The sequence below is a fragment of the Rhamphochromis sp. 'chilingali' genome (assembly GCF_963969265.1).
Source record: "Rhamphochromis sp. 'chilingali' genome assembly, chromosome: 3".
Classification (NCBI taxonomy): domain Eukaryota; kingdom Metazoa; phylum Chordata; class Actinopteri; order Cichliformes; family Cichlidae; genus Rhamphochromis; species Rhamphochromis sp. 'chilingali'.
Window position 1 is genome coordinate 4,067,287 of NC_137931.1, and position 27,276 is coordinate 4,094,562.

General features: G+C 41.6%; 1 protein-coding gene and 1 long non-coding RNA gene across 2 annotated transcripts in view; one reads left to right on the forward strand and one right to left on the reverse strand.

Moving 5' to 3' along the window:
* Nucleotides 1-27,276, reverse strand: part of LOC308394299 (uncharacterized protein) — a 1,060,216-nt gene that overhangs the window by 693,643 nt on the left and 339,297 nt on the right. The window contains exons 16-17 of the mRNA XM_080878552.1: nucleotides 26,624-26,800; nucleotides 16,351-16,527 (exon numbers count right to left, since the gene is read on the reverse strand). Coding sequence (XP_080734678.1) covers nucleotides 16,351-16,527; nucleotides 26,624-26,800 — 354 coding nt within the window. The remainder of the gene's footprint in view (nucleotides 1-16,350; nucleotides 16,528-26,623; nucleotides 26,801-27,276) is intronic.
* On the forward strand, nucleotides 1,626-4,320 carry LOC308394326. The gene is made up of 3 exons (XR_013971194.1): nucleotides 1,626-2,200; nucleotides 3,487-3,915; nucleotides 4,207-4,320. It is a non-coding gene; the product is annotated as an uncharacterized lncRNA (long non-coding RNA).

Below are 27,276 nucleotides of genomic sequence, written 5' to 3' on the forward strand. Positions count from 1 at the left end.
TGGTATCGAGGCCGATACCAGATACCGGTATCGGTGCATCCCTACCTCAGATTAAATATTTCCCAAAGTAAATTGGACTGAACTGGCCAGTTAAATACACGAGGGGATACGAATAGAAAAAAAATATCTAAAAACAAAGAATGAAAACCAACTATTAATTTAATACTTAAGTCTGTGAAGGTTCTCAGTCATCCAGGTCATCGTAGTCTAAGGAGCTTGGAAGGAAAAGCGTCTGGACTTCTTGAGTTGCTTGAAGACGTTTCACCTCTCATCCGAGAAGCTTCTTCAGTTCTAAGGGTCAATGGTGGGGAGTCCCAGACTTAAAACCAGTGGGAGTTTCCCCCCAAAGAGGGACAAAGGACCCCCTGATGATCCTCTACCTAATCACATGAGCCAAGGTGTGAAAGCGGGTGTGGGTCCTAATCAGCCAGGGTTTCGGGTGAGCTCATTGTGAAACCTGGCCCCACCTTATCATGTGATTTCCTGAGGTCAGATGGCCCAGGATGTAAATGGTCTGAGATCCCTTCCCAGACGCCTTAACGCCCAATGAAAAAAAACACATCATTTTCTCTCCAGTTACCCTCAGCAGTCCAACAGACCTCCAGCACCAGTAAAACATTAACCAGAAATTGTTTATGGGACATGTGTTGTTATTTATGTTTGTGGAAATGTGCATTAAAATTAAAATAAAGATGCTGGTGTCTGACGTTACTGACTTCCCAATTGTGTGGCTTCTGGTGTGGCCTTCACAATTCAATTTTCAATTCAATTTTATTTTCTCAGCGACAAATCACAACAATATTATAAGGCAGACCCTACAATAATACATACAGAGTAAAAGCCCAACAATCATATGACTCCCTATGAGTGAGCAGTCTGGAGACAGTGGGAAGGAAAATCCCCCTTTTAACAGGAAGAAACCTCCAGCAGAACCAGACTCAGGGAGGGGCGGGGCCATCTGCTGCGACTGGTTGGGATGAGAGAAGGAAGACAGGATAAAGACACGCTGTGGAAGAGAGACAGAGGTTAATAACAGGTATGATTCAATGCAGAGAGCTGCATTAACACACAGTGAGTAGGAAAGGTGACTGAAGAAGAAATACGCATTGCATCATGGGAATCCCTCAGCCACATACACCTGTTGCACTACACAGCAAATGCAAGCATGTCAGTTTTATTCATTTTATGCTCATCTTCGTACAAATTTTAAAGGTAATGCAGTCAAAACTTTGTAAGTATCTGAGTGATTGGATGAAGCGGTTTGATGATGTAACACGCTATTTTAGTTTAAAATGCTTATAATGTTATGATAAATGGTAGTTTTGTTGTTACTTTTACAATATTATCCATCCTTCAGTTTCAGCGAACATGACAGTTAGCAGTGTAATAATTCCTCTGTGATAAAGAAAAATTAGCCTGTTTTCTTTTTGTGTGGGAGCTCGCACAGTGTTTCAACTTTACAGCCTTTTAATATGAAAGTCCTGTCAGTACACTTCCTTTTTACATCATTTCACACTTGCCCCGTGAAGGGCAACAGTCTGACGTCTGCTTAGCCAGGAAAGCTTCAGCTTGTTTCTTTCCGCACATCTTCCTCTTCACTGTCGGTGGCTCATAGACATGTTAACAAGCATGGACGTATCAAAACTTTGCTTGATTTTGCTGTTACCACTAGCTGTGTCCCATGATGCTGAAGGTAATACAAGGAAACTATTTTCATTATGCATTATTAATATTTTTAAATTTATAACCTCCTTGCTTTTAGTTTAAACTAAACACATTATTATGGGATTAAAAAGATGGTTTAACATTCACAAAATATAGAAACTAAAGTCCTCTCTGACACAGGCTGAATCTTGTATTTACCGTATTTTGCTGTCCCTGTTTACAGAGACTGTTGTGAAGACAGTCAGGAGAGAACACGATGTCACTCGGATTTGCAACAAGGAAAGTCAGACTACTATTGTTTTGATTATCTGTAAGATCAAAAGACAGAGGGACACAGGAGGAGAGTGTCATCTGCTGTATCGACACGGAGAGAACGTTACTCATGAATGTGACCCCAGGTTCTCAATAACAAAAGAAAATCAGACTGCCTTTCTGGAGCTGACCAGTTTAACACCAGCTGATAGTGGGAACTTCACCTGTGAGTGTACAAACACTGAAGGGACATATATTGTCCATATCAGTGTCACTGTGGAAGGTAAATGCATTTTGGTTTCTTTATCTGACACAGTTATTCAGCACTGTGTTAGCATTGTATTGACCTGCTTATGTGTTTTTTATTCTTGTAATTTGTTCATTTCTTTTCTTCTTATTTTCACTTACAGCAGTTTAAATACTCTCACTGACTCATTTATCAGGTACATCTTTGAACCGAGTTGGACCACCTTCAGCCATCAAACATGTCTTCATTTTTTGTGGCACAACAAGGCGCTAAAAACATTCCTCAACGATTCTCAAGACATATTGAAATTACATCATCACACAGTTGCTGCAGATTCGTCAGCTGCTCTTACTTGAAGCAAACTTTCCGTTCCACCACATCCCAAAGGTGCTCTGCTGGATTGAGATCTGGTGACTGCGCAGGCCGTACATGATTTGAGCGCCGTGACATGGTGTGGTATCCTGCTGGAAGCAGCCATCAGACGATGGGTATTTTTTGGGCATAAAGACATGAATGTGGTCAGCAACAACCTTCAGGCAGGCTGTGGTGTTTAAATGATGCTCAGTGGTTACTACAGGGTCCAAAGTTTGCAAAGAAAATCCTTCACAGAGCATTACACCACCAGCAGTCTGAACTGTTAGAAATCAACTCATCGGGCAAGGCATCGTTTTTTTAGTCTTCTGTTGTCCAGACTTGCAAACTGTAGCCTCAGCTTGCTGTTGTTAGAGGACAGCAGTGATATCCAGTGTGGTCCGCTCTGCCTCAAGGTTTGATGTGTAAACAGCATTTTTACCCAGAGAATCACAGCTCACTGGATATTTTCTATTTTTCAGACCATTGTCTGTGAACAGAGATGATTGTGTGGGAAAATCCCAGCAGATCAGCAGTTTGTGAAGCACTGGGACCAGTAACATGTGCCATGTTGCTCTGTTTGAGCATTGATTTGCTGACATTTTATTATTTTATTAACCTTTATTTAACCAGGAAGATGAAGCTGACATGTGATTGACAAATGAAATGAACACTGAAATATTTGTGTTACACCCTGAACAAGTATACCTCATAAAGTGGCCAGTGAATGTATATAAGCAGTTGGACCAATTTCAGTTCATAGTAATATTCAGAAAAGATGCAAAAGAAGAAGAAGAAGACAAAAGAAAAGAGCACAGTGACAATATTTAAAGCTCTGTGGTTATAAAACTGGGGTTTCATTACTTCACTCAGAGTTTCAGTAGACGTAAACTGTGTTTGATTTGTGTTTTGATTTCCAGGAAATGAAAGTAAATGATTTTACTGACAAATGCATCTTTTCAATGATTTAGACACAAACGAGGCCCACACTTCAGCAGACAAATCTTTTTCCGTTTATCTGCCCGGTGTTGTGATCATCTTTATAACTGGAGTTATCGTGGGATTTATCTACTGGAGGAAAAGTAATGGGTGAGACTATTTTTGCTGTAGTAATTCAAAGATGATATAGATGTAGAGAAAGTAAAAGGAAACATCACATTTCAATAAATGAGAATTCGGTGTATGTTAAACATCATGTCTAGAATGAACACTTTTTATCCTTCCAAAAATAATTATCATTATTAAGAGAGAAGATAATATAAATGTAGATGTTCTGACTTGATTTTTCTCTGTTTGAATGTGAATAGTGTTACACTAATGCTGACATCCTTTCTTATCAACGTGGCTGCTTAAGGTCAGGAACATCTGGAGTGTCTGTACCTGAAAATCCCAACGGTTTGGTGAGCAATTTATTGCTACGATCTACAGCAGCTAGTTAAAAGTTTGCCAGTAAACATAAAACATGTACATTTATGTTTTAGGATGTTACTTATATAGATAATTACAGATTATTGTTATAATACTATTAGTGCCAACTTCAGTGTCCTTTATTTTGTGAAGAAGCTCTTACAGAAATGAGCAGAAACATTAAATAATCCAGGCAACAGATGGAGAGATTTAAAGATCAATAGAGTGTGTGGGTAGACCGGGTTGAACTTGATTAATACCTAAAATATTTCACTTTTCTAAAGGATGACGATGAGCCAGATCAGCCCTATACAAACCTTCAGCAGCCATCGAGTGATTCCTACCAGACTCTCATCTCAGTGAACCATCAACACGACAACAAGACACGCTCAGCAAGAAGCGCAGGAACTGTGGGAGTGGATAATAAAGCTCTATGAAACATTTTAAAGTATATAAAACTTTAGGTGACATACTAATATAATAATATTCATATATTATAATAAACGTCCATCTTTTCACACTGGATAGTTGTTTCCCAGCTCAGGCTCTCAGATTTAATACAATACAAACACAATAAACTGTGGCAAACATGACTCTTTGTATCAGACTAGTTTTGTTTTTTAACAAACATCTCATCATAATTTGAACACAATGTCCATCCAGATAAACAGAGAGATCAGTCTGGCTTAAACAATGTTGGTGGTTTACCTTCTACTGTCCTTCCACTTTTATGCACTTCTATTTTAGACATAGTAAAAGTTTCAGTGTAGACACAAGAGGTGAAATAAGGAGGGTGCAAGTCTTCCTGCTTTCACTATAGTCTACCTCACACTGTCAGCCACAGTTACTTCCTCACCAGCATGACTGCACGGAAACTCTGCTTTCTCCTGCTTCTGCTTGTGGTTTTTAGCAGTGAAGGTAAATATATATAATTAAAAAAGAAAAGCTGTAAAGCCAGGTGTTTAAGAAGAAAGCTTTAGTTAGGTTAGTGAAATAATATATGTGATTGATTTTCCCACAACAACAAATATATAGAAACTATAATCCCGATTTTGTTTCATTTTAACTGGAACAATTTATAGAGACTCTTGTGAAGACAATTGGAAAGAAACCCGATTCCACTCAAATATGCAGCAAAACAACTCTGAATATTACTGTGATGATACTGTGTGAGATCAGCACAGAGAGGAGCCGAGGAGAACAGTGTCGTCTGCTCTATCGTTACGACCGAGGCTTTATTCATGGCTGTGACTCCAGGTTCACACTGATCAAAGAAAATGAGACTGTGTTTCTCCACCTGCTCAACTTAACATCTGAAGACAGTGGGAACTACACCTGTGAGTGTGGATTTCGTGGTGGATTGTATGTTCTCCATCTCAGTGTGACTGTGAGAGGTAAAAACATTTTCTATTTATACCCACACCGCAGATTCAAGGTGGATGTTTGGAACTGCGTTAACACTTTCTTTTCTGTCATACATGGTTTGAGGTCGTCATTCCCGCCTGCAGCGGATTAATGAAAGGTTTCAGTCAGGAGATGAACATCTGGAATGTTTTTAAGCTCTTCTTCTGGCTAATTTTTTAAAATTTCATTATAAAACTGCTCCAATCACAACTTTGGTGTTATTTCATCAGTGAAGTGTTTGAATGATGCATTTGTAACTCTAATGTAATGAAAAGATAAACATGTTTTCCACTTTAATATAACAGGCTAATGCAAATTTTGTGACTTTTCATGTTTTCAAAATGACGTTTTTTTGTGTGTGTGGCAACATTCAACAGACGATGGAGATTCTTCTGGCATGAAGTTCATGCCTACAGTTCCCATCATTTCTGCTGCTGCTTCACTCATCAGTGTGGCTGTGATAACCTGTGGTTACAGCCTGAGGAGAAATCCTCGCAGGTGAAAACTTTTACTGACGCACTTAAACTCATGAAATGACCCTTTGAAATCACTTGAGCACATTACTGCATACAGCAGCCACTGTGGTGTTCAAAGTATCTCATAGGTTCTTTTAAAACACCACACATTAGTTGTAGACATAGCTAGTCTTGTTTTTGAGGTATTTTTCACCCCATGACCTCTGATGTTTTTATCCTAACAGAGAAAACAGATCAGGTCTAACTAACTTAACAGGATCTGAAACTTGCCAGATGTTTGTGAGTTTTCCATAGTTCTGTTTTACACTTAATTGTGCCGAGGCTGCAGTGCATTATGTCTGTGTTTTAAGCTGCACTTTAATTAAATGTAAATGACAGTGTAAATTGTTGTTTAGGACAAAGAGGACCGCTACATGAGCCTTCATCGGCAAAACATCGATGTCTACCAAACTATCTCCTCCGGTCGCCTTCATCATGATGCTGAGGCCACTGCATGTCACAGTCATGTACAATAATAATCAGAGATGGAGTTTTTACCCTGACTACGTGATCTATAAAACTATGATGCTAGACATGCTATCTATAAAAGACACTGACATTTTAACTTGCCAGCATCATGTGTACTGTTAGTTTGTTTTGCACTGAAAAAAGAGAAAAATATTAACGTCCAGTAAAACTTGTAATGATGTTGTGAATGAATTGCCTTAATTCATGGCTTTTAACACCATTTAATTTCTGTTTTTTATCTGGTTTTAACGTTGAAAATCCTGCCACTTGGCTCTGTGGCCTCTGCCACCATTATGGTTTTTGCTATACGGGTCCACTTGATTACTTCCCCTGCCGGTGGCGGACTCCCTCAGGTATCGGTGCGTTGGTGGTTCTTTGTATCTGGGGGTGGGCGTCCGGGTACACACCGGCTCACTCCTTGGCGGCCGCTTATTGGGGCTCGCTCGGGCCACTTTGGAGGTGGGGTGCCCCCGGCCTCTCGGCCTGGGGCTCAGTCACTCAGGCACAGCTGGCTGCCGGCGGAGCTCACGGGCGCGTCACTGCAACTCCCCCTGGCTTCTGCTCCGCGGCTGCTGAATGAGCTCTCATCTGGGACTCTCCTTAGCTCTTACTGGGACAGTGGCGCGGCTGCCCCTCTGTGGGTCTTCCTTGGTCTCTTGTGTTCTGGGGGCCTCTGGATGTCTGGAGTTTTGATCTCCTTCATACCTGCTTGATACCATAGAGGACAGGGCTGTGGCCCCCCCACACTCTCTAGCAGATCATTACATGGAGAAACCTTTGGAATGCAAGCATGCTGATCCACACAGGTATGCACACAGGTGCACACATGGGTATTCACAGACGCGGACTAAAGCTTTCTTGGCTGCTGCCTCAAAGCACACTGTGCGCTGTCTATCTTGCGTGCTGCACAATATCGTTTATTATTTAGTAACTATTGATATCTATGACTAGCTAGTTTATTGTGATGGTGCTTTTTTTTTAATTATTATTATTATGTTGCTCTTTGTTGTTTGCTGTCTCCCCTGTTTTTTTTGTTTTTCTTTCTCTCCATACAGGTGACCCAGGAGTTTTTTTTTTTTTTTTTTTTTTTCTCTCTTCCCCCCCTTCTCACCGTCTCTTCTCCCCTTTGGTTTTCTTTCTTCCTCTCCCCCTCTTTCTTTCATTTTTTCCCCCTGTCCTATTAAAAAAAAAAAAAAAGAGGATGACAAAGGATGAACTGAAGCTCCGCCATCACGTGATGTCACATGCTGCTGTTTCTGATGTCACTTCCAGAAAAAAAAAAAAAAAAAAAAAGAAAAAAAGAATTTGATTCTGATTTTATTTTATTTTGAGTCATTAGAATCAGAACGGGGGTCAGGAAAGAAGAAAAAAGATAAGCTGGGGAGAAAGTTAACAGAAGAAGAGGGAAAAATAGAGAAGAAGAGAAATAGATGGAGAGGAAGAGAGAAAACATACTGAAAATCTATTTCATCATCTGCTGAAAAACACAAGGAAAAACCAACACAGTGGGGAACCCACAGCAACAACCAATAATATGCAGTAAGTAGGCTAGTAAGTAGTAGTAAATAATAGATATTAAATGTTACTGAGCAGTAAATGGGCCCAGAGGGCCGAGACCTGAGGGCACCCCACCCGCAGCACAGGCCCAACAGAGCCAGGGGGCCGGGCCCCACCGAGCAGCCGCCCAGAGTGAGCCACTAAACACAGAGAACCACTAATGCACTGTGGGTGGGGGCACCAGCTACTGGCAGGAAGTGTGGTGGGGGGAAATAATACGTGACTATTTTTATGTGGAGTGGAATTAAACTGCCATAGAATATGCTTGTGGTGGATTTGACTCAACACAAGCGTATTGTCAAAGTGTTCTTTGGCATGCATCGAGACAGTTTCTCAGATACTGAAGTGACTTGAGCAGAGCCAGTTAAAGCCTACTGTGCTTGAGTGGGCAGCTCAAGTTTCCACGTGGAAGGTTTAGTGAGACAAAGACAGGAAGTTAAAGCTGCTGACTAATAATCTGCAGGTTCCTGATTTGAGTCTCTGTTAAGAGGATGGTGTCTCTGAGATAATTGCTTTTGTGCATCGATAAATAAACAGGGAAATAAATGAATAGAAAAAAGCATCCGAGCGGATGTGCACCGATGGTGTGCCCACTGGTCTTAAAGTGCCTTTGCGCCCCTTACCATTTATGGAGGTCCCATTTGGGCACATTGGCATGGACCTATAGTGTACATGGATGTTGCTTTGTATTAGTTCTGGTATATTATACAACACAATAACATGATGCAGTGCTGCTGTGCACCATTTCTGCAAAGAGTGTGGTGCAAGCAAGGAAGATAAGATAACTCTTGCACAGTCATACCTAGTACAATAATACAACAAAATTGGAAACTGTCCCACCATAACACAATCATTTAGATACAATATTGGACTTTGTTTACATGTAACTGCACAAATAGAATTTAGAAATGTAATTATTGACAAGAGTGAACAACCACTTATAATGTAATCTACAGCTGTGACCAAACAGCTAGATAGAGAATCAGAAGTGTTGTTTTCTACAAAGTTTGCTGTTTCAGTGAGAGTCATATGTCATATCATTTCAAACAGTGGCGATCCAGAAATGTTGTACAAACGAGTAAGACTAACTATAGACTTTAGCCAAAGTTGTTAAGTTAGCTAAAGAGTTGGGATTGTGTGTAAGGCATAAATAAACCTAAAATGCAATGTTTTGGACGTTCTTTGGCACATTTCCCTACTGTAGGGGTCTCTGCAAGCATACGGGGCTCTGAGAGGGAACAAGATGACAACGAGGAATTCTACTGGAAATAGGGTTGCCAACTTCCTGAAAAATAAATAAGGGACACCTCGTGGCCAGGGCCAGGCGACCCAGTTGTCTTCACCCTTCCCAGTGTGGTGAATTTTCTAGCTATTTTTTTTAACCATTTGACTTGAAGTTGATTTAAGTAGATATGTTCTACTTAAATCCTATTCTATTCTTTGTGATATGAACACATGTGAAACAAATGATCATTTAGCCATTTTTTTGTAGCTCAAAATGACAACATTAACACAGTAAAACAGGTCTCTTTCTTAAACAGAAGCCTGTCATGCTTAACTTTTGAGAATATAAGTAAATCTTTCTTTAAAAGAACTCTGTCCTGCTTAACTTAAAATAATAGAAAACAATAGAAAGAAAAATATTCTTCTAACAGTGCACATTTAGTGCATTTAGTACAATTGGCTTCAGTTGAGGTATTATTTCAGCTTTTCTAATGCTAATCAGCTGCTCCTATTTGTAAACCCGCCTGTTCCCATGATTACGCATCTTAACTCATCATCATTATTCATCTATGTATTACTTTTATGTATTAGTCATCTATTTGTTGTAATCATCTATCCTTGCAGTTGTTTCTTACACAAAATAAGTTATATTATCACACTTCTGGCCACATAGCGCTGATATTGACTGCACATGCCCATATTAACTTTTTCCAGCCAGGTGTTTTCCTTTTCCCATTCTTCCCTTTCTCTGAGGGGAACAAACATTGCTGCTCTAATGCTGGGCTCACACTGTGCGGTTTTAGGCCCATTTTGAGCCGATTTTTGAGTCGTGCGACCGTTTTGGTGATCGGACCGTTTTTTGGCCTTCGTCGTGCGTCGTGTAGTATACGTGGGGTAACGAGAAGCGATTAACACCTCGAGCAGCTCCCGATCATCAATCGCTCGTGAGCCGCTCACACTGCTCACGCGCAAACACGTAAACGTCGGTGAAAAAGACGGAGCAGCACGGCTGTGCAGCGTGTGATCTGGACACAAGCGATGGAGGCACAACTTGTAGAACTTTGGAAAGCTCATCCGAGCCTTTTCGATGTGGCCTCACAAAATTATCACGACCACAACAACCGTGAAAATAGTTGGATTTACACTGCTGCTCAATCACAGCTGCCTGATCATGTTTTTCATTAGCAATTTAGCAAAGTTGATGGTGGTGGTGTGTCTGTGTGAGTGAAAGACAGAGAGAGCGACAGATTTTCTGCTATAACCTTCATTTTATGGAGGCACAGTGTGAGCACTCAGGTTCCATCAGAGCATCGGGCCGTATAGTGTGAGACCTGCATCGTGACCTACCAACTTCTAACCCCTGCGAGTCAATCGTGCAGTTTGAGCAGGAGCTGAATAACGTGACAGAAAAAAAAAATCGCACACTGTTTGCCCAGCATAAAGCTGGGCAAACAGTGTGCGATAAGTGTGCTGTCAGCTCATTGGTCACAAAGCAGGAGAGGGGCTGGGAATTATGTTTTCAAACAAAGTGTTAATTCCATTAAAAGTTATAGACTACTTTTGAGTCTCACTGTATTACGGGACAAAGTGCGTCCCTTATTAGCTCAATACGGGACGTGTACTTTTGTTTCTAAATACGGGACAATTCCGTATTTTAAGGGACGGTTGGCAACCCTAACTGGAAACAGTCGATCATGTCTGTTAAAGCTGAATTCAGGGCAAACTAAGCTAAATTAGTGTTTTTAGCTAACAGCTACAATAAGCATAAAAGTTACTGTTGGGCTGTTATTTGTTAACAGGGGCGATTTTAGCCCATTTTGGGCTGCAGCAGCATAAAATCCTCAGCAGGCTGGGTAAGCTTGCGTGAGCTCTCTGTGGAGGCTGTTGCAGCTGAGATGGCTCACCCGAGCGGTGCAAACTTAGTTACCTTCAAGGCTCCAGAGTCAGCTGAGGTCAGCAGCTCAGCCTCTGGGGAGGTTACAATCCCTGGAACAGCCAGGTCTCTACAACCAGAAACAGTCTTTGCATGTGCAGCTTCAGAACCAGACTTGAAGTTCCAGTTAGTGTCCGATGTCCCAGAAACACTCAGGTGCTCACTGAGCAATCTCTTGAGGCCAACACTCAGAAAATCAAACAGTCTTTGAGCCTTTGTGGGAACATTTATCGTCTGTGCTGGAAAGGTGGAAACATCTGGGAGATGCAGCCTTAACACACTGGGCTTCACAAGTCCTTGGAGGCAGCTCACTAAACTCAGGGATGCAGACAAAATCAGCACTTGCAGGAACACAATGTGCCCTCTCACAATGAGCTTGGAAGCATAAACTGAGTTTTCCTCACTGACTGTTTCAGACAGGATTGTGGGAGCAACACAAAAAGCAGCTTCAGCTGGAAACACACAGTTTAGTGGCTTTGCTGCTCGCTGTAAGTCACAATAAACAGGAAACTCATTGTGTCTCATGTCAGAATCACTCATATACAGGAAAGGAAGAGGCGGAGCTTATTTCCTGCAGGGAGAGGTTAGCAGTCTGTGTCTTTCTCATTTCTGACTCCTAAAGAGCTGAAAAACACAGGCTGTTATTGGCTGGCTGACACTGGGATTAATGTCCTTGAAGCCAGCAGTCTTTAATGTCCAGGTTCAGAACGGGCAGGTGAAAAACAGTCCTTTATGTCCTCTGATGTTCAATAAACTGTCCTGATTACTGAGGGAGCAGAGAAAGTGTCTCCATCACTCACCACAGCTGGATGCTCTGAAATCCTGGAATCCAGCTGTGGAGAGGAGCGCCGGCGGCGTGGACGCAGTTTAGTAATCAGGGAACGGGAGACAGGAGGGAAACACAGCTGGGACCAATTACACACACGAGACAGGAAACAGTAACACAGGACTGTCAAAGTAAAACAGGAAATATAACACAGAGTCCAAAGTAAGGAGACGTGGGACACAGCGAAGACACAGAAACAGAAACCAGAACTATAATCACAAAACAAACTCAGAAACATAAAGAGTGAATCAGCTGATTCAGTGTTTGTGACAAAAACATGGATCCTGGTTAATAACTTTTATTTGTTTGTTTCTGTATTATTTTGTGTATCGTTCTTATGAGCTGTTGTTTTGTCAGTGAAATATTATTTCATTGTTTTAAGCTTTTTGTTGACTTTGAAGTGCTTAAGTTGATATTTTTGAACATTTAATTTGTTCGATTATTGTCGAGTCGATAAAACTGTCAAACGCACAGCTGCTTCCAGCACGGCCGGAGGAGAGGTGGCCGAGCAGACGCACAACACACACAGCTCACAGGTTTGCATTTCTAGATATTGCAGATGTTGCAGAAATTGAGAGTAAAGAACTCGGAGATCCAGCGCTGTCTCCTGCCCCTTATTTATACACCACAACACAACGACAGGCGTAACTCACACAAACGGGTAACATGAGGCTCAGATGCTTTGGACGTGTTCACATATACTGGACACAGAATGATGAAGATGGAGCTGCAGGAAGGAGGAAAAGAGGAAAAACACAGAAAAGATTCACAGATGTGGTGAAAAAGGACACGACAGCTTCTGTTTGTTCGTTTGGTTTTTCTTTATTTGGTAAAGAGTCAGAAATAAAGAGAAGATCACATGTTGGAATATTATATTAACGTTCTGTAATTACAACAAGTTGTAAAATCTTTCCAGAGTGAGACAGAGACTGTGCAGAGACTGTAGAAGGACAGAGCAGCAGCAGAGCAGTCCAGATACACTGATGATCCTCTGTCAGATCCAGAGGGACACACAGGGATGATGCTGGACTCTACATTGTGTCTGACAGTGGAGCTGTTCTCAGAGCAGTTCACTCTGCAGCACTGACAGTCATCTGCACTTCATTCCTCTGTCAGTCACTGCTGGATGAAGCTCTCCTCTCCACCTCCCAGTAACATGGCCCAGTCAGAGCGTCTCTACACACAAGCTGCTGCTGCTTCAACCTCTCTGGATCATCAGGACACAGCTGCTCCTCTCTCAGCACACACACCGTCCTGTTTACCATCATCAGCTCCACCTGCAGAGAGAAGGAGGAAGAGCAGAGGAGATAAACGAGTGTTTCCAGAGACTCTTCATCAGCTGTCAGTCAGTGATGCAGCACATCCAGTATAAAGAGCAGCAGGGACGTCAGTGCTGGGACTGTACTAGGACTCATTGTTGCTTCACTTTTTCTAATCTTTGGATTTTTATTGAAGTTGCTGAAAATGTTTTTCCCTCCTAGTTTGAGTTTGGACTTTCATTCATTAGAAGAACCTTGGTGTGTCCACTCTGAGCTCTGTAGGAACCCCAACAACAAGCCCAACAATCCAGATGGACGGTTCCAGCTGTTAACTGGAGGAATTCCATCCAAACATCTGCTCTCACTAAATTCTTCCTCACCTACAGACTGTGTTCTTCACTGCTTTAAACTTGGAAATCAATGCAGTCATTGGTCTGCGTGCTGCTTTGTTCAGAGAGCTGATTGGCTGTTGACAGTGTTTGATCAGAGCATGTCAGCCGTTACTATGGTGACCATAAAGGTGAGAAACAGGAAGTGTTTGTGTCCAATCCTGAAGCCTGTCACCGTTCTCCTCTCACAGCTTCACTGAGAAGCTGCAGCTTTACAGGAAACACTGGATCTTTGTTTCATACTGACTGTGTTTAGTACAATACTGCTGACAGCACCACCCACTCACTCCATCACTCTACTTACTCCAGAGTCTCCAGTCTGTAGTCTGGACTCTGCTGAAGATCAGACAGCTGCTTCACATCTGGATCCTTCAGGTTGTTGTATCTCAGGTTCAGCTCTCTCAGATGGGAGGGGTTGGACTTCAGTGCTGCTGCCAGATAATCACAGCTGATCTTTGACAAACCACAGTCCCACAATCTGTATAAAGAATGAAAGATGTAAGTTTATTAGACAAAGTGCTTGAAATCATTCAGTGTTTCATCATCTGTTCAGAGCTGAAGAAGGTTCAGAATGTAGAAGTTTAGAAAATGGAAACTCCAAACAGCTGAAGCCAACAGGAAGCAGCTTCAAACAGGAAACTGTGCAGAGTTTCAGACTATATGTCCTGATGCAGCCAGTTGGATTTTGGAGATTTGAATCTCTGTTCTGTGACTAAGTCCTTGAATCATTTCTTCCAGTTGGTCCAACAAGACAGACTAAGTATTGGACATGTGTTGTGGCTCCATCAGGGGAGCTTCTAAATGTGATGTGATGGCCCCTCTGGGTCTGTCAGGTCACAGCACTGAAGAGAGCTCAAACTGGGCACACAGCTGTTCCAGTCTGGACCAAAGACTCTATACTGGGACTGAGGGACTGCTTTGACTGCACCCACTGGGACTTTTTAAAGGCTCATGTTCTCACTTAGATCATCGATTTCTACTGACATTTCTTTCTGGGAAAAATGGGGATTACTTTGGAAACAGGAAGTATTTTCCCCAATAAGCAGCCCTGGATTAGTAAATCACTCCAACATGTTCTCAGGCAGAAGAAGCTGTCTTGTCATGAGGGAGAGAAGAAAAAGATTGAGGCACAGAAACCTGTTGAAAGAGAGATAAAGCAGCTAAAATCAGGTGTAAAAGTAAAGCAGAGGATGAGCTGAATAAAGGACACTCAAGGCTGGCTTGGAAAGGAATGAAGTCCATGGTGGGGATGCAGAACAAGGAGCAAAGATGAATGTGATGCTGAATCAGCAGAAGACTTGGACTCATTTGATTCCAGCTTTGATATCATTGATTTCAATGAAGAGCTTTGTGATTGTAGCAAAGGGCTGGTAGCTCTGAGAGTCCCACTGATGAGCTGTTTGTGTGGAAATCTCTTAGTGGGACCAAAGAGAGAAAAAGCCCTGGTCCTGATGCTGTGGGAGGGAAATGATTGAAGTGTGCTGTGAGGAACTGACTGGGAGATTTTCACACATTTTCCAGTCCTCCTTAGAACAACAGGAAGTTCCCAGCATATGGAAACAAAGGTTAAGTGTCCTATGGCACTCAGTGATGATGGTGCTGCGGCCCCACCACCTCCACCTCTTTGTAAAGGAACTAACTGTAATCTGAAGCTTCAAATGGAACTAAGACTTCCTCCACTAGGTGGCAGTGTCTGATGAGAAAGTGTTAGTGGAGCTGGCCTGGAGTCAGAAACAGGAAGATGCAGGATTTGGGCTGAAATGGGCAAAAGTGGTTAGCACTAGTGCCTTAGAGCAAGAAGGTTGTAGGTTGAAGCTTGTTGGTCAGCTGGGCCTTTCTGTGGAGGTTGGATGTTCTCCCACAGTCCAATGAAATGCTGCTTAGGTTCATTGGTGCTTCTACATTGGCTGTAGGTGTGGATGTGAGGGAGTGCTTCTCTGTCGCTCTCTGTTGGCCCTGTGATGGACTGCTCACCTGTGCAGGTGGACCACGCCTCTTGCCCTATGACAGCTAGGGCACAGGCTGCAGCCCTGTGAGCCTAAGCTGAATAAACAGTTAGCAAAAATGATCCATAGATGGCCTGAAATCCCCCAGTTAGCAGTTTGGTAGATAGCTATGACATGCTAATCCCATCCAGCAGCTGTATTCTACCTGTAAGCTGATCCCTGCTGAGCCAAAGCACTTTTTCATATACAAATTACAACCTTTAATAGAAACCTATTGGTCAGCATCTTATTAGCCTGCTGTTAGCTTCATTCCACAGAAAACTGAGAGAAACTAACAGAGTTGATAAAGAATAAAGAGAAATGTGCTGATTTAAAGCCTTTGAAGTGCTTCAGATGATCTCTGTCCACTTCTGTCCACTCATTCATTCATGTAAGCTTTCTAATGCAGCTTTGATCTTCACAGTCTGCTTGATGAAACTCATTCTAAGCCTGAATGTCAGAGTGTTCCTCCTTCTCTTTCCCATCATTCATGCTGGCAGTGGAGGAGATTTGGATGTTGGACTGTGTTTTGGATGATGTGTGTATGTTTGTGTTGGACTGCTGTCTGTAAAGCAAACGCACATTTTGCTTTGGATTTCAGTGTCAGACAGACTTTAAGGTGCAATGAAGAGTTTGAGAGTTTCACAGTGAATTTTCCAGTGGAGGATTTTTCTTCTTCTTTGAAGGTTTGAAATGTGAACATTGTTCTGCTGCAGTCAATGGACTAAACCAGAGAAGAAGAAAACAGACTTTACCATGAAGATCCTCAGTGTGGATCAGTATAATATCAGCCTGATGTCTGCAGTTTAGTGTCAGCACAACTTTCACATCATATTCATCTCAGCACAACTAAAACATGCTGACTGACCTCAGAGTTTCAAGTTTACATCCTGGACTCTCCAGGAAACCACACAGATGCTTCACTCCTGGATCCTGCAGCTTGTCGTTGTTTCTCAGGTCCAGCTCTCTCAGATGGGAGGGGTTGGACTTCAGTGCTGCTGCCAGATAATCACAGCTGATCTCTGACAAACCACAGTTCCACAATCTGTATAAAGAATGAAAGATGTAAGTTTATTAGACAAAGTGCTTGAAATCATTCAATGTTTCATCATCTGTTCAGAGCTGAAGAAGGTTCAGAATGTAGAAGTTTAGAAAATGGAAACTCCAAACAGCTGAAGCCAACAGGAAGCAGCTTCAAACAAACACAACAAGAGAAAAAACTCTGAATGTTTCACATTAAAGTCGTACATTTCTCATAAAAACAGGACAAAGACTTGAAAAAGTCGTGTTTTTCCTTCCAGGAACCACATGGCTTCACTTTTAAAGGTGAAGTGTGACAGAAATGGACATATTTGAAGTCCAACACCTTTTTCCAGTCACATTATTAAAGCAGACAAACTACAAGCTCATTTTCATTCCAACAAGTCATCTTCTGACCTGGACTAACAACACTGGTCTCTATGTGCAGCTGGCTGTGAGACCAGTGCTCAGGGAGCGTCTACAAAGTGCAACACTGAAAGAACATCACACACTCATTTGCTTCCAGCACTTTCACACAAACATCTACTGTCATTATTGTCACCAAACTCTGTGGATCCTTTATTGCAAATTCAAATGGGATCAAATGGTCAGACAAAAGAGGGTTATGAGGAAATATGATGAAATGTTGTGTATTAGCAGCAAGTTATTGAATCTTTTTCCTCAGAAACCAAACAAAATGATTGACAAACATGTTTTTACAAACTCAGTGTTGGACTTGGATCAGCAGGATAAGCTGATGTTTAAAGGCATTTGAGTCTCGCTGTATGAGAGTCCAGTTCTTACTCAATATTTATGGATGATGTTCTTTCAGTGTTGCACTTTGTAGACGCTCCCTGAGCCTCACAGCCAGCTGCACATGGACCAGCTGACATTACCCAGCATTAGAGGCGGCTGTAAAAAATTCATGTTCCCATTTAAATGGTTTTAATTTGAATAAAACGATGTTGATTCATTCAATCCTGAATCGATGTTTAATATAAATGTATTTTGCCAGAATCTCAGGTTAAAGCTCACAAACTATTTCAACAAGCAGCAAACAGATAAAACAGTAAATGAGAGCAGCTAAACACACAAAGATGGAAACACAGAGCGTGGATCGTTCACTCGACGGCACGTACACGGACACGCCGTCGGGGCTGAAAGTGGACAGCTCACAGATCCTGAAGCTGCAGGTTTCATCTGTCTCCAACCAAAACTGAGTGAAGCAGCAGCAGCAGAAGATCCAAACTCTGCTTCACGTTTGATCAATATGCTCATGAATTCTCTCTGACTTTGGCTGTTCCTGCCTGCACAGCTCTCTCTCTCTCAGTGTACTCCAAGAACAGCTTCAAACATCTGTTTCTGCATCATTCACTGTTTATTAGCCACCAGTCTGCTGTTGTGTTCAGTGCTGTCGGCCTCTGACAGTAAAGCCTCATTTCTGCTGTTCCATGGAAACTTTTTAAAATGATGACAGATTACAAACTCTCAGCTGTGTCTGTAATCAAACCTCTGTAACTTTGCTTCACTTCAGCAGCATCAGCTCATGTTCACATGTTGCTTCATGGTTTGCTTCAGTTTTTGATCGACTGCAGAATATTTTGAAGGTTATCTGCTATAAAAAGCCAGAAGAGGAAAATCTGCTTCATGTGTTTCTGTTTGATCCTCAGTGACTTTGACACAAAGGCCTCTGCTGTGATGATCACACCTCTGATCAAGTCTCACAGTGTCACAACTGATAAATGATCAGAGTTAGAATATTTCTGACTGTCTGCTGTGTGCCGTGACCTTTGACCCTCTAAAGACAGTCAGCTGTGGATTATTCATTGTTGTGTCTGATACTTAGAACTGTGAGGAAGAAGCTACACAGTTAATCAGGGTCCCCTCTCTCTGAATCAGGAAAGGTGGGCAGGCCGCGTGTGGGCCGCGGGCCATACGTTGAGCATCACTGTTTGAAATGTGAACATTGTTCTGCTGCAGTCAATGGACTAAACCAGAGAAGAAGAAAACAGACTTTACCATGAAGATCCTCAGTGTGGATCAGTATAATATCAGCCTGATGTCTGCAGTTTAGTGTCAGCACAACTTTCACATCATATTCATCTCAGCACAACTAAAACATGCTGACTGACCTCAGAGTTTCAAGTTTACATCCTGGACTCTCCAGGAAACCACACAGATGCTTCACTCCTGGATCCTGCAGCTTGTTCTTATTCAAAGACAAGAAGTCATTACTCAGGTTCAGCTCTCTCAGATGGGAGGGGTTGGACTTCAGTGCTGCTGCCAGATAATCACAGCTGATCTCTGACAAACCACAGCTCTTCAATCTGTATAAAGAATGAAAGATGTAAGTTTATTAGACAAAGTGCTTGAAATCATTCAGTGTTTCATCATCTGTTCAGAGCTGAAGAAGGTTCAGAATGTAGAAGTTTAGAAAATGGAAACTCCAAACAGCTGAAGCCAACAGGAAGCAGCTTCAAACAAACACAACAAGAGAAAAAACTCTGAATGTTTCACATTAAAGTCGTACATTTCTCATAAAAACAGGACAAAGACTTGAAAAAGTCGTGTTTTTCCTTCCAGGAACCACATGGCTTCACTTTTAAAGGTGAAGTGTGACAGAAATGGACATATTGAAATCAATGATATCAAAGCTGGAATCAAATGAGTCCAAGTCTTCTGCTGATTCAGCATCACATTCATCTTTGCTCCTTGTTCTGCATCCCCACCATAAATATAAAGAGGCAAAACTCACATTTTCCAAAATCCTCTTTAAGCTTCGACAATAAAGGAAGATAGTTTTATACAAGTCTTTGTGGTTTTCTTGTCACCCAGATGCCCGAGTACTTAAACTTGTTATAGCTGGGTTTAAAAGGGGCTAAAATACACAAAACTCCCCAGTTGTCGTACAGATAGACTTTGCCTCGTTCTTCCCAAAATTCACTTTATATCCAGAAATTGTCCCAAATTCCTTAAGTATGCATTAAGGTGACCTTGAGGCTCTTAAAGGCGCCTATAAATAAAACGTATTATTATTATTATTATTGTAAGTCTATCCAAAAGTTTGCGGAGGCTGTTCGATGGGTTGGAAATAAATAAAATCATGTCGTCGGCATAAAGAGAGACTTCATGTTCGATACCCCCTCGATGTTTTCCCTCAACACCAACACATTGTCTCAGAGCAACAGCTAGCGGTTCAATGGCAAAAAGGAGACAGAGGGCATCCCTGTCCTGGGGGGCAGATTATTGTTAGTCTGGACGGCTGTTAGAGGGGAGCAATACAATACTTTTATCCAGGATACAAAATTAAAGACACATTTTTTAAGCGTATAAAAAAAAATCCCATCTCACCCGATCCAACGCCTTTTCTGCGTCAAGCCAAATGACAGTTTCCAATGTATCACCTTTAACATGGGTATAAATGATATTTAATAGAGCTCTAATGTTCAAAAAAGAGTGCCTAATAAAGCCCGTCTGGTCTGGTGAAATAATGGAGGACAAATACTTGTGTAAGCGACGGGCCAACACTTGAGCCAGGATCTTGGTGTCTGTGTTGAACAAAGATATTAAACGACATGAACGACAATCTAAATGGTCTTTTTCCTGTTTTACAATTAAACACATCACTGCTTGATGCATTGTTGGAGGCAACGACTGTGAGAGGAAGGATTCTTCAAAAGTTGATTTTAACAGTGAATTCAGTCGGTCAGAAAACTTTATGAAAAAATCAGATGGATACCCGTCGGGGCAGCAGATTTTCCAGACTGCATGCTCCGTACGGCCGTTTCAATTTCAACATTAGAGACAGGTTCCTCCAGACTAGCGATCGCATCTTCTCCCAAGGAGGGAATATCAAAGACCTTATTGAAATCATTGTGGATCTCAAGGATAGTTTGGTTGTCTGTAGACCTTATTCCCTGGTCATTGTAGATCTCAAGGATAGTTGGTTAGCTGTTCTTAGTCGTAGCTGGTGAGCTGATAACTCGCCTGTTTTTTCTCCATGTTCATAAGCGTAGCTGCAACTTTGACTCAGCCTGTTTTGTAGATATGAGATTGTATTCAGTTTGTCATTGTAACCGCTGTGTATATAATACAGGCTCAGGAGAGTGGCTGCACACAGCATGTAGTTTAGTGTCACGGTCGCAGTAGCTGACCGTATGGAGAGTGTGTGGAGGACTCAGGCGCAGACACTGGCGCAGACATGGAACTGAGTTTTGAGCGAAAAGCGTGCCTTTATTTCGGCTGAAGACATCAAACAAGGCAGAATCACAGTGAAGAGAACTAAACTGGGGAACTAATACTATAATAAATCATGAAGACACAGAAAGCTATGGCTAAGAATACAAAAGACTGGGCATGAAAATATGGAGGGTGGGAACACAGATGACGCGACACAGAGACATGAAACACAGAGACTAAATACACATGAGGGATGATCAAGTTCCAAACATTAAAACTGTCAAACCTGCAGGGGGGATTGGCTGTTCCAAACCTGAAATATTATTTCTGGGCAGCTCAGATGAGACCCCTGACTGTATGGGTGCGGGATTTGTCTGAAACTCAGTGGCTAAACATTGAGAAGACAATGTGCGAAAGATCATTGGAATCCCTGCTTTGTTCTAACATTTCAATTAAAAATGTGCATATGGGGGAACGGACGAGGGTCACACTAAAGATTTGCCGTAGAATCAAACAATCATTTGGTCTTCCAAAAGAAATTTCAATTCTATCAAGGCTCTCCTCCCTGCAGGGTTTTTCTCCTATTGTGGAAGACTCAGGCTTCAGAGCATGGTCAAATAGCGGGCTTCATCAACTTTGTCATGTTGTGAGGAATGGGCACCTGAACTCATTTGAACAGTTGAGGTCAGTTTCGGCTTCCTTCTTCTGACTTTTTTAAATTTCTGCAGCTAAGAAGCCTTTTGACAAAACATAAAGAATGGAGGCAAGTTTTGGAGCCCTCACCCATTGAGGAAATATTTCTAAAAACATTTCAAAGTAATTCCTCCCCAAAATTAATCACTCATTTTTATAACGCATTTATGAGTTTCAATACAAATGCAACTTTGGATATTAAGGCAAGGTGGGAAGCTGAGACTGGCACTCAAATCTCAGAGGACACCTGGGAAGAGGTGTTCGGTGAAGCCCATCTGGTGACTAATTCTGGGCTGTGGAGAGAATTTAAATGGAAGGTGGTCATGAGATATTTTAGAACCCCAGAGATAATTGCCAAAATGAAGCCTACAAATCCTGACACCTGCTGGCGAAATTGTGGTACTTCTTTAGGAACCCACTCACATATATTCTGGTCATGCCCAAAAATCTGCTCACTTTGGAATGACATATTTAAAGTTCTCAGTACAGTTTTCCAACAACCATTAACAAAAGACCAACAGTTAGTCATTTTAGGAGTCTTACCAAAGGGTTTTGCGGGAAACAATAAAACGTATCTCTTAAGAATCTTGCTTACAGCAGCACTAAAGTGTATCACTATTAAATGGCTGAATCTTGACCCACCTTCATATAATATGTGGATTGATAAAGCAAGAGAAATTTACCAGATGGAGGAAATAACATCTGCTCTGCGGATTCAGAGAGAATTGTTTACTGAGCGTTGGCGACCCATACATGCTTTACTGTTTCAATAATTTAGCATAGGTCTGTTTCGTTTTGTCCATTTACGGCTAAGTTTGTCACAAGTTATTTAATATTACATAAAGTTTTTGTTTTGTTTTCTTTTTGTTATGTTGTTGTCTGTTTGTTTGTTTGCTTGCTTGGGTTTTGTTTTGTGCTTCCTAATTGCAGTTATTATTTTAATCTAGATTTCTGCATTGCAGTTCCTGTAACTGTCCTACTTGTGAACATTGACAAGTACAAGTTGCAATGTTGTAAATTATAATAAAAATTGAGTATAGAAAAAAGAACATTAAAGTCGTACATTTCTCATAAAAACAGGACAAAGACTTGAAAAAGTCGTGTTTTTCCTTCCAGGAACCACATGGCTTCACTTTTAAAGGTGAAGTGTGACAGAAATGGACATATTTGAAGTCCAACACCTTTTTCCAGTCACATTATTAAAGCAGACAAACTACAAGCTCATTTTCATTCCAACAAGTCATCTTCTGACCTGGACTAACAACACTGGTCTCTATGTGCAGCTGGCTGTGAGACCAGTGCTCAGGGAGCGTCTACAAAGTGCAACACTGAAAGAACATCACACACTCATTTGCTTCCAGCACTTTCACACAAACATCTACTGTCATTATTGTCACCAAACTCTGTGGATCCTTTATTGCAAATTCAAATGGGATCAAATGGTCAGACAAAAGAGGGTTATGAGGAAATATGATGAAATGTTGTGTATTAGCAGCAACTTATTGAATCATTTTCCTCAGAAACCAAACAAAATGATTGACAAACATGTTTTTACAAACTCAGTGTTGGACTTGGATCAGCAGGATAAGCTGATGTTTAAAGGCATTTGAGTCTCGCTGTATGAGAGTCCAGTTCTTACTCAATATTTATGGATGATGTTCTTTCAGTGTTGCACTTTGTCGACGCTCCCTGAGCCTCACAGCCAGCTGCACATGGACCAGCTGACATTACCCAGCATTAGAGGCGGCTGTAAAAAATTCATGTTCCCATTTAAATGGTTTTAATTTGAATAAAACGATGTTGATTCATTCAATCCTGAATCGATGTTTAATATAAATGTATTTTGCCAGAATCTCAGGTTAAAGCTCACAAACTATTTCAACAAGCAGCAAACAGATAAAACAGTAAATGAGAGCAGCTAAACACACAAAGATGGAAACACAGAGCGTGGATCGTTCACTCGACGGCACGTACACGGACACGCCGTCGGGGCTGAAAGTGGACAGCTCACAGATCCTGAAGCTGCAGGTTTCATCTGTCTCCAACCAAAACTGAGTGAAGCAGCAGCAAAAGAAGATCCAAACTCTGCTTCACGTTTGATCAATATGCTCATGAATTCTCTCTGACTTTGGCTGTTCCTGCCTGCACAGCTCTCTCTCTCTCAGTGTACTCCAAGAACAGCTTCAAACATCTGTTTCTGCATCATTCACTGTTTATTAGCCACCAGTCTGCTGTTGTGTTCAGTGCTGTCGGCCTCTGACAGTAAAGCCTCATTTCTGCTGTTCCATGGAAACTTTTTAAAATGATGACAGATTACAAACTCTCAGCTGTGTCTGTAATCAAACCTCTGTAACTTTGCTTCACTTCAGCAGCATCAGCTCATGTTCACATGTTGCTTCATGGTTTGCTTCAGTTTTTGATCGACTGCAGAATATTTTGAAGGTTATCTGCTATAAAAAGCCAGAAGAGGAAAATCTGCTTCATGTGTTTCTGTTTGATCCTCAGTGACTTTGACACAAAGGCCTCTGCTGTGATGATCACACCTCTGATCAAGTCTCACAGTGTCACAACTGATAAATGATCAGAGTTAGAATATTTCTGACTGTCTGCTGTGTGCCGTGACCTTTGACCTGCTAAAGACAGTCAGCTGTGGATTATTCATTGTTGTGTCTGATACTTAGAACTGTGAGGAAGAAGCTACACAGTTAATCAGGGTCCCCTCTCTCTGAATCAGGAAAGGTGGGCAGGCCGCGTGTGGGCCGCGGGCCATACGTTGAGTATCACTGTTTGAAATGTGAACATTGTTCTGCTGCAGTCAATGGACTAAACCAGAGAAGAAGAAAACAGACTTTACCATGAAGATCCTCAGTGTGGATCAGTATAATATCAGCCTGATGTCTGCAGTTTAGTGTCAGCACAACTTTCACATCATATTCATCTCAGCACAACTAAAACATGCTGACTGACCTCAGAGTTTCAAGTTTACATCCTGGACTCTCCAGGAAACCACACAGATGCTTCACTCCTGAATCCTGCAGCTTGTAGTTGAAGCTCAGGTCCAGCTGTCTCAGATGGGAGGGGTTGGACTTCAGTGCTGCTGCCAGATAATCACAGCTGATCTCTGACAAACCACAGCTCTTCAATCTGTATAAAGAATGAAAGATGTAAGTTTATTAGACAAAGTGCTTGAAATCATTCAGTGTTTCATCATCTGTTCAGAGCTGAAGAAGGTTCAGAATGTAGAAGTTTAGAAAATGGAAACTCCAAACAGCTGAAGCCAACAGGAAGCAGCTTCAAACAAACACAACAAGAGAAAAAACTCTGAATGTTTCACATTAAAGTCGTACATTTCTCATAAAAACAGGACAAAGACTTGAAAAAGTCATGTTTTCCCTTCCAGGAACCACATGGCTTCACTTTTAAAGGTGAAGTGTGACAGAAATGGACATATTTGAAGTCCAACACCTTTTTCCAGTCACATTATTAAAGCAGACAAACTACAAGCTCATTTTCATTCCAACAAGTCATCTTCTGACCTGGACTAACAACACTGGTCTCTATGTGCAGCTGGCTGTGAGACCAGTGCTCAGGGAGCGTCTACAAAGTGCAACACTGAAGGAACATCACACACTCATTTGCTTCCAGCACTTTCACACAAACATCTACTGTCATTATTGTCACCAAACTCTGTGGATCCTTTATTGCAAATTCAAATGGGATCAAATGGTCAGACAAAAGAGGGTTATGAGGAAATATGATGAAATGTTGTGTATTAGCAGCAAGTTATTGAATCATTTTCCTCAGAAACCAAACAAAATGATTGACAAACATGTTTTTACAAACTCAGTGTTGGACTTGGATCAGCAGGATAAGCTGATGTTTAAAGGCATTTGAGTCTCGCTGTATGAGAGTCCAGTTCTTACTCAATATTTATGGATGATGTTCTTTCAGTGTTGCACTTTGTAGACGCTCCCTGAGCCTCACAGCCAGCTGCACATGGACCAGCTGACATTACCCAGCATTAGAGGCGGCTGTAAAAAATTCATGTTCCCATTTAAATGGTTTTAATTTGAATAAAACGATGTTGATTCATTCAATCCTGAATCGATGTTTAATATAAATGTATTTTGCCAGAATCTCAGGTTAAAGCTCACAAACTATTTCAACAAGCAGCAAACAGCTAAAACAGTAAATGAGAGCAGCTAAACACACAAAGATGGAAACACAGCGTGGATCGTTCACTCGACGGCACGTACACGGACACGCCGTCGGGGCTGAAAGTGGACAGCTCACAGATCCTGAAGCTGCAGGTTTCATCTGTCTCCAACCAAAACTGAGTGAAGCAGCAGCAAAAGAAGATCCAAACTCTGCTTCACGTTTGATCAATATGCTCATGAATTCTCTCTGACTTTGGCTGTTCCTGCCTGCACAGCTCTCTCTCTCTCAGTGTACTCCAAGAACAGCTTCAAACATCTGTTTCTGCATCATTCACTGTTTATTAGCCACCAGTCTGCTGTTGTGTTCAGTGCTGTCGGCCTCTGACAGTAAAGCCTCATTTCTGCTGTTCCATGGAAACTTTTTAAAATGATGACAGATTACAAACTCTCAGCTGTGTCTGTAATCAAACCTCTGTAACTTTGCTTCACTTCAGCAGCATCAGCTCATGTTCACATGTTGCTTCATGGTTTGCTTCAGTTTTTGATCGACTGCAGAATATTTTGAAGGTTATCTGCTATAAAAAGCCAGAAGAGGAAAATCTGCTTCATGTGTTTCTGTTTGATCCTCAGTGACTTTGACACAAAGGCCTCTGCTGTGATGATCACACCTCTGATCAAGTCTCACAGTGTCACAACTGATAAATGATCAGAGTTAGAATATTTCTGACTGTCTGCTGTGTGCCGTGACCTTTGACCCTCTAAAGACAGTCAGCTGTGGATTATTCATTGTTGTGTCTGATACTTAGAACTGTGAGGAAGAAGCTACACAGTTAATCAGGGTCCCCTCTCTCTGAATCAGGAAAGGTGGGCAGGCCGCGTGTGGGCCGCGGGCCATACGTTGAGTATCACTGTTTGAAATGTGAACATTGTTCTGCTGCAGTCAATGGACTAAACCAGAGAAGAAGAAAACAGACTTTACCATGAAGATCCTCAGTGTGGATCAGTATAATATCAGCCTGATGTCTGCAGTTTAGTGTCAGCACAACTTTCACATCATATTCATCTCAGCACAACTAAAACATGCTGACTGACCTCAGAGTTTCAAGTTTACATCCTGGACTCTCCAGGAAACCACACAGATGCTTCACTCCTGGATCCTGCAGCTTGTTGTTGTAGAACAGGTCCAGCTGTCTCAGATGGGAGGGGTTGGACTTCAGTGCTGCTGCCAGATAATCACAGCTGATCTCTGACAAACCACAGTTCATCAATCTGTATAAAGAATGAAAGATGTAAGTTTATTAGACAAAGTGCTTGAAATCATTCAGTGTTTCATCATCTGTTCAGAGCTGAAGAAGGTTCAGAATGTAGAAGTTTAGAAAATGGAAACTCCAAACAGCTGAAGCCAACAGGAAGCAGCTTCAAACAAACACAACAAGAGAAAAAACTCTGAATGTTTCACATTAAAGTCGTACATTTCTCATAAAAACAGGACAAAGACTTGAAAAAGTCGTGTTTTTCCTTCCAGGAACCACATGGCTTCACTTTTAAAGGTGAAGTGTGAAAGAAATGGACATATTTGAAGTCCAACACCTTTTTCCAGTCACATTATTAAAGCAGACAAACTACAAGCTCATTTTCATTCCAACAAGTCATCTTCTGACCTGGACTAACAACACTGGTCTCTATGTGCAGCTGGCTGTGAGACCAGTGCTCAGGGAGCGTCTACAAAGTGCAACACTGAAAGA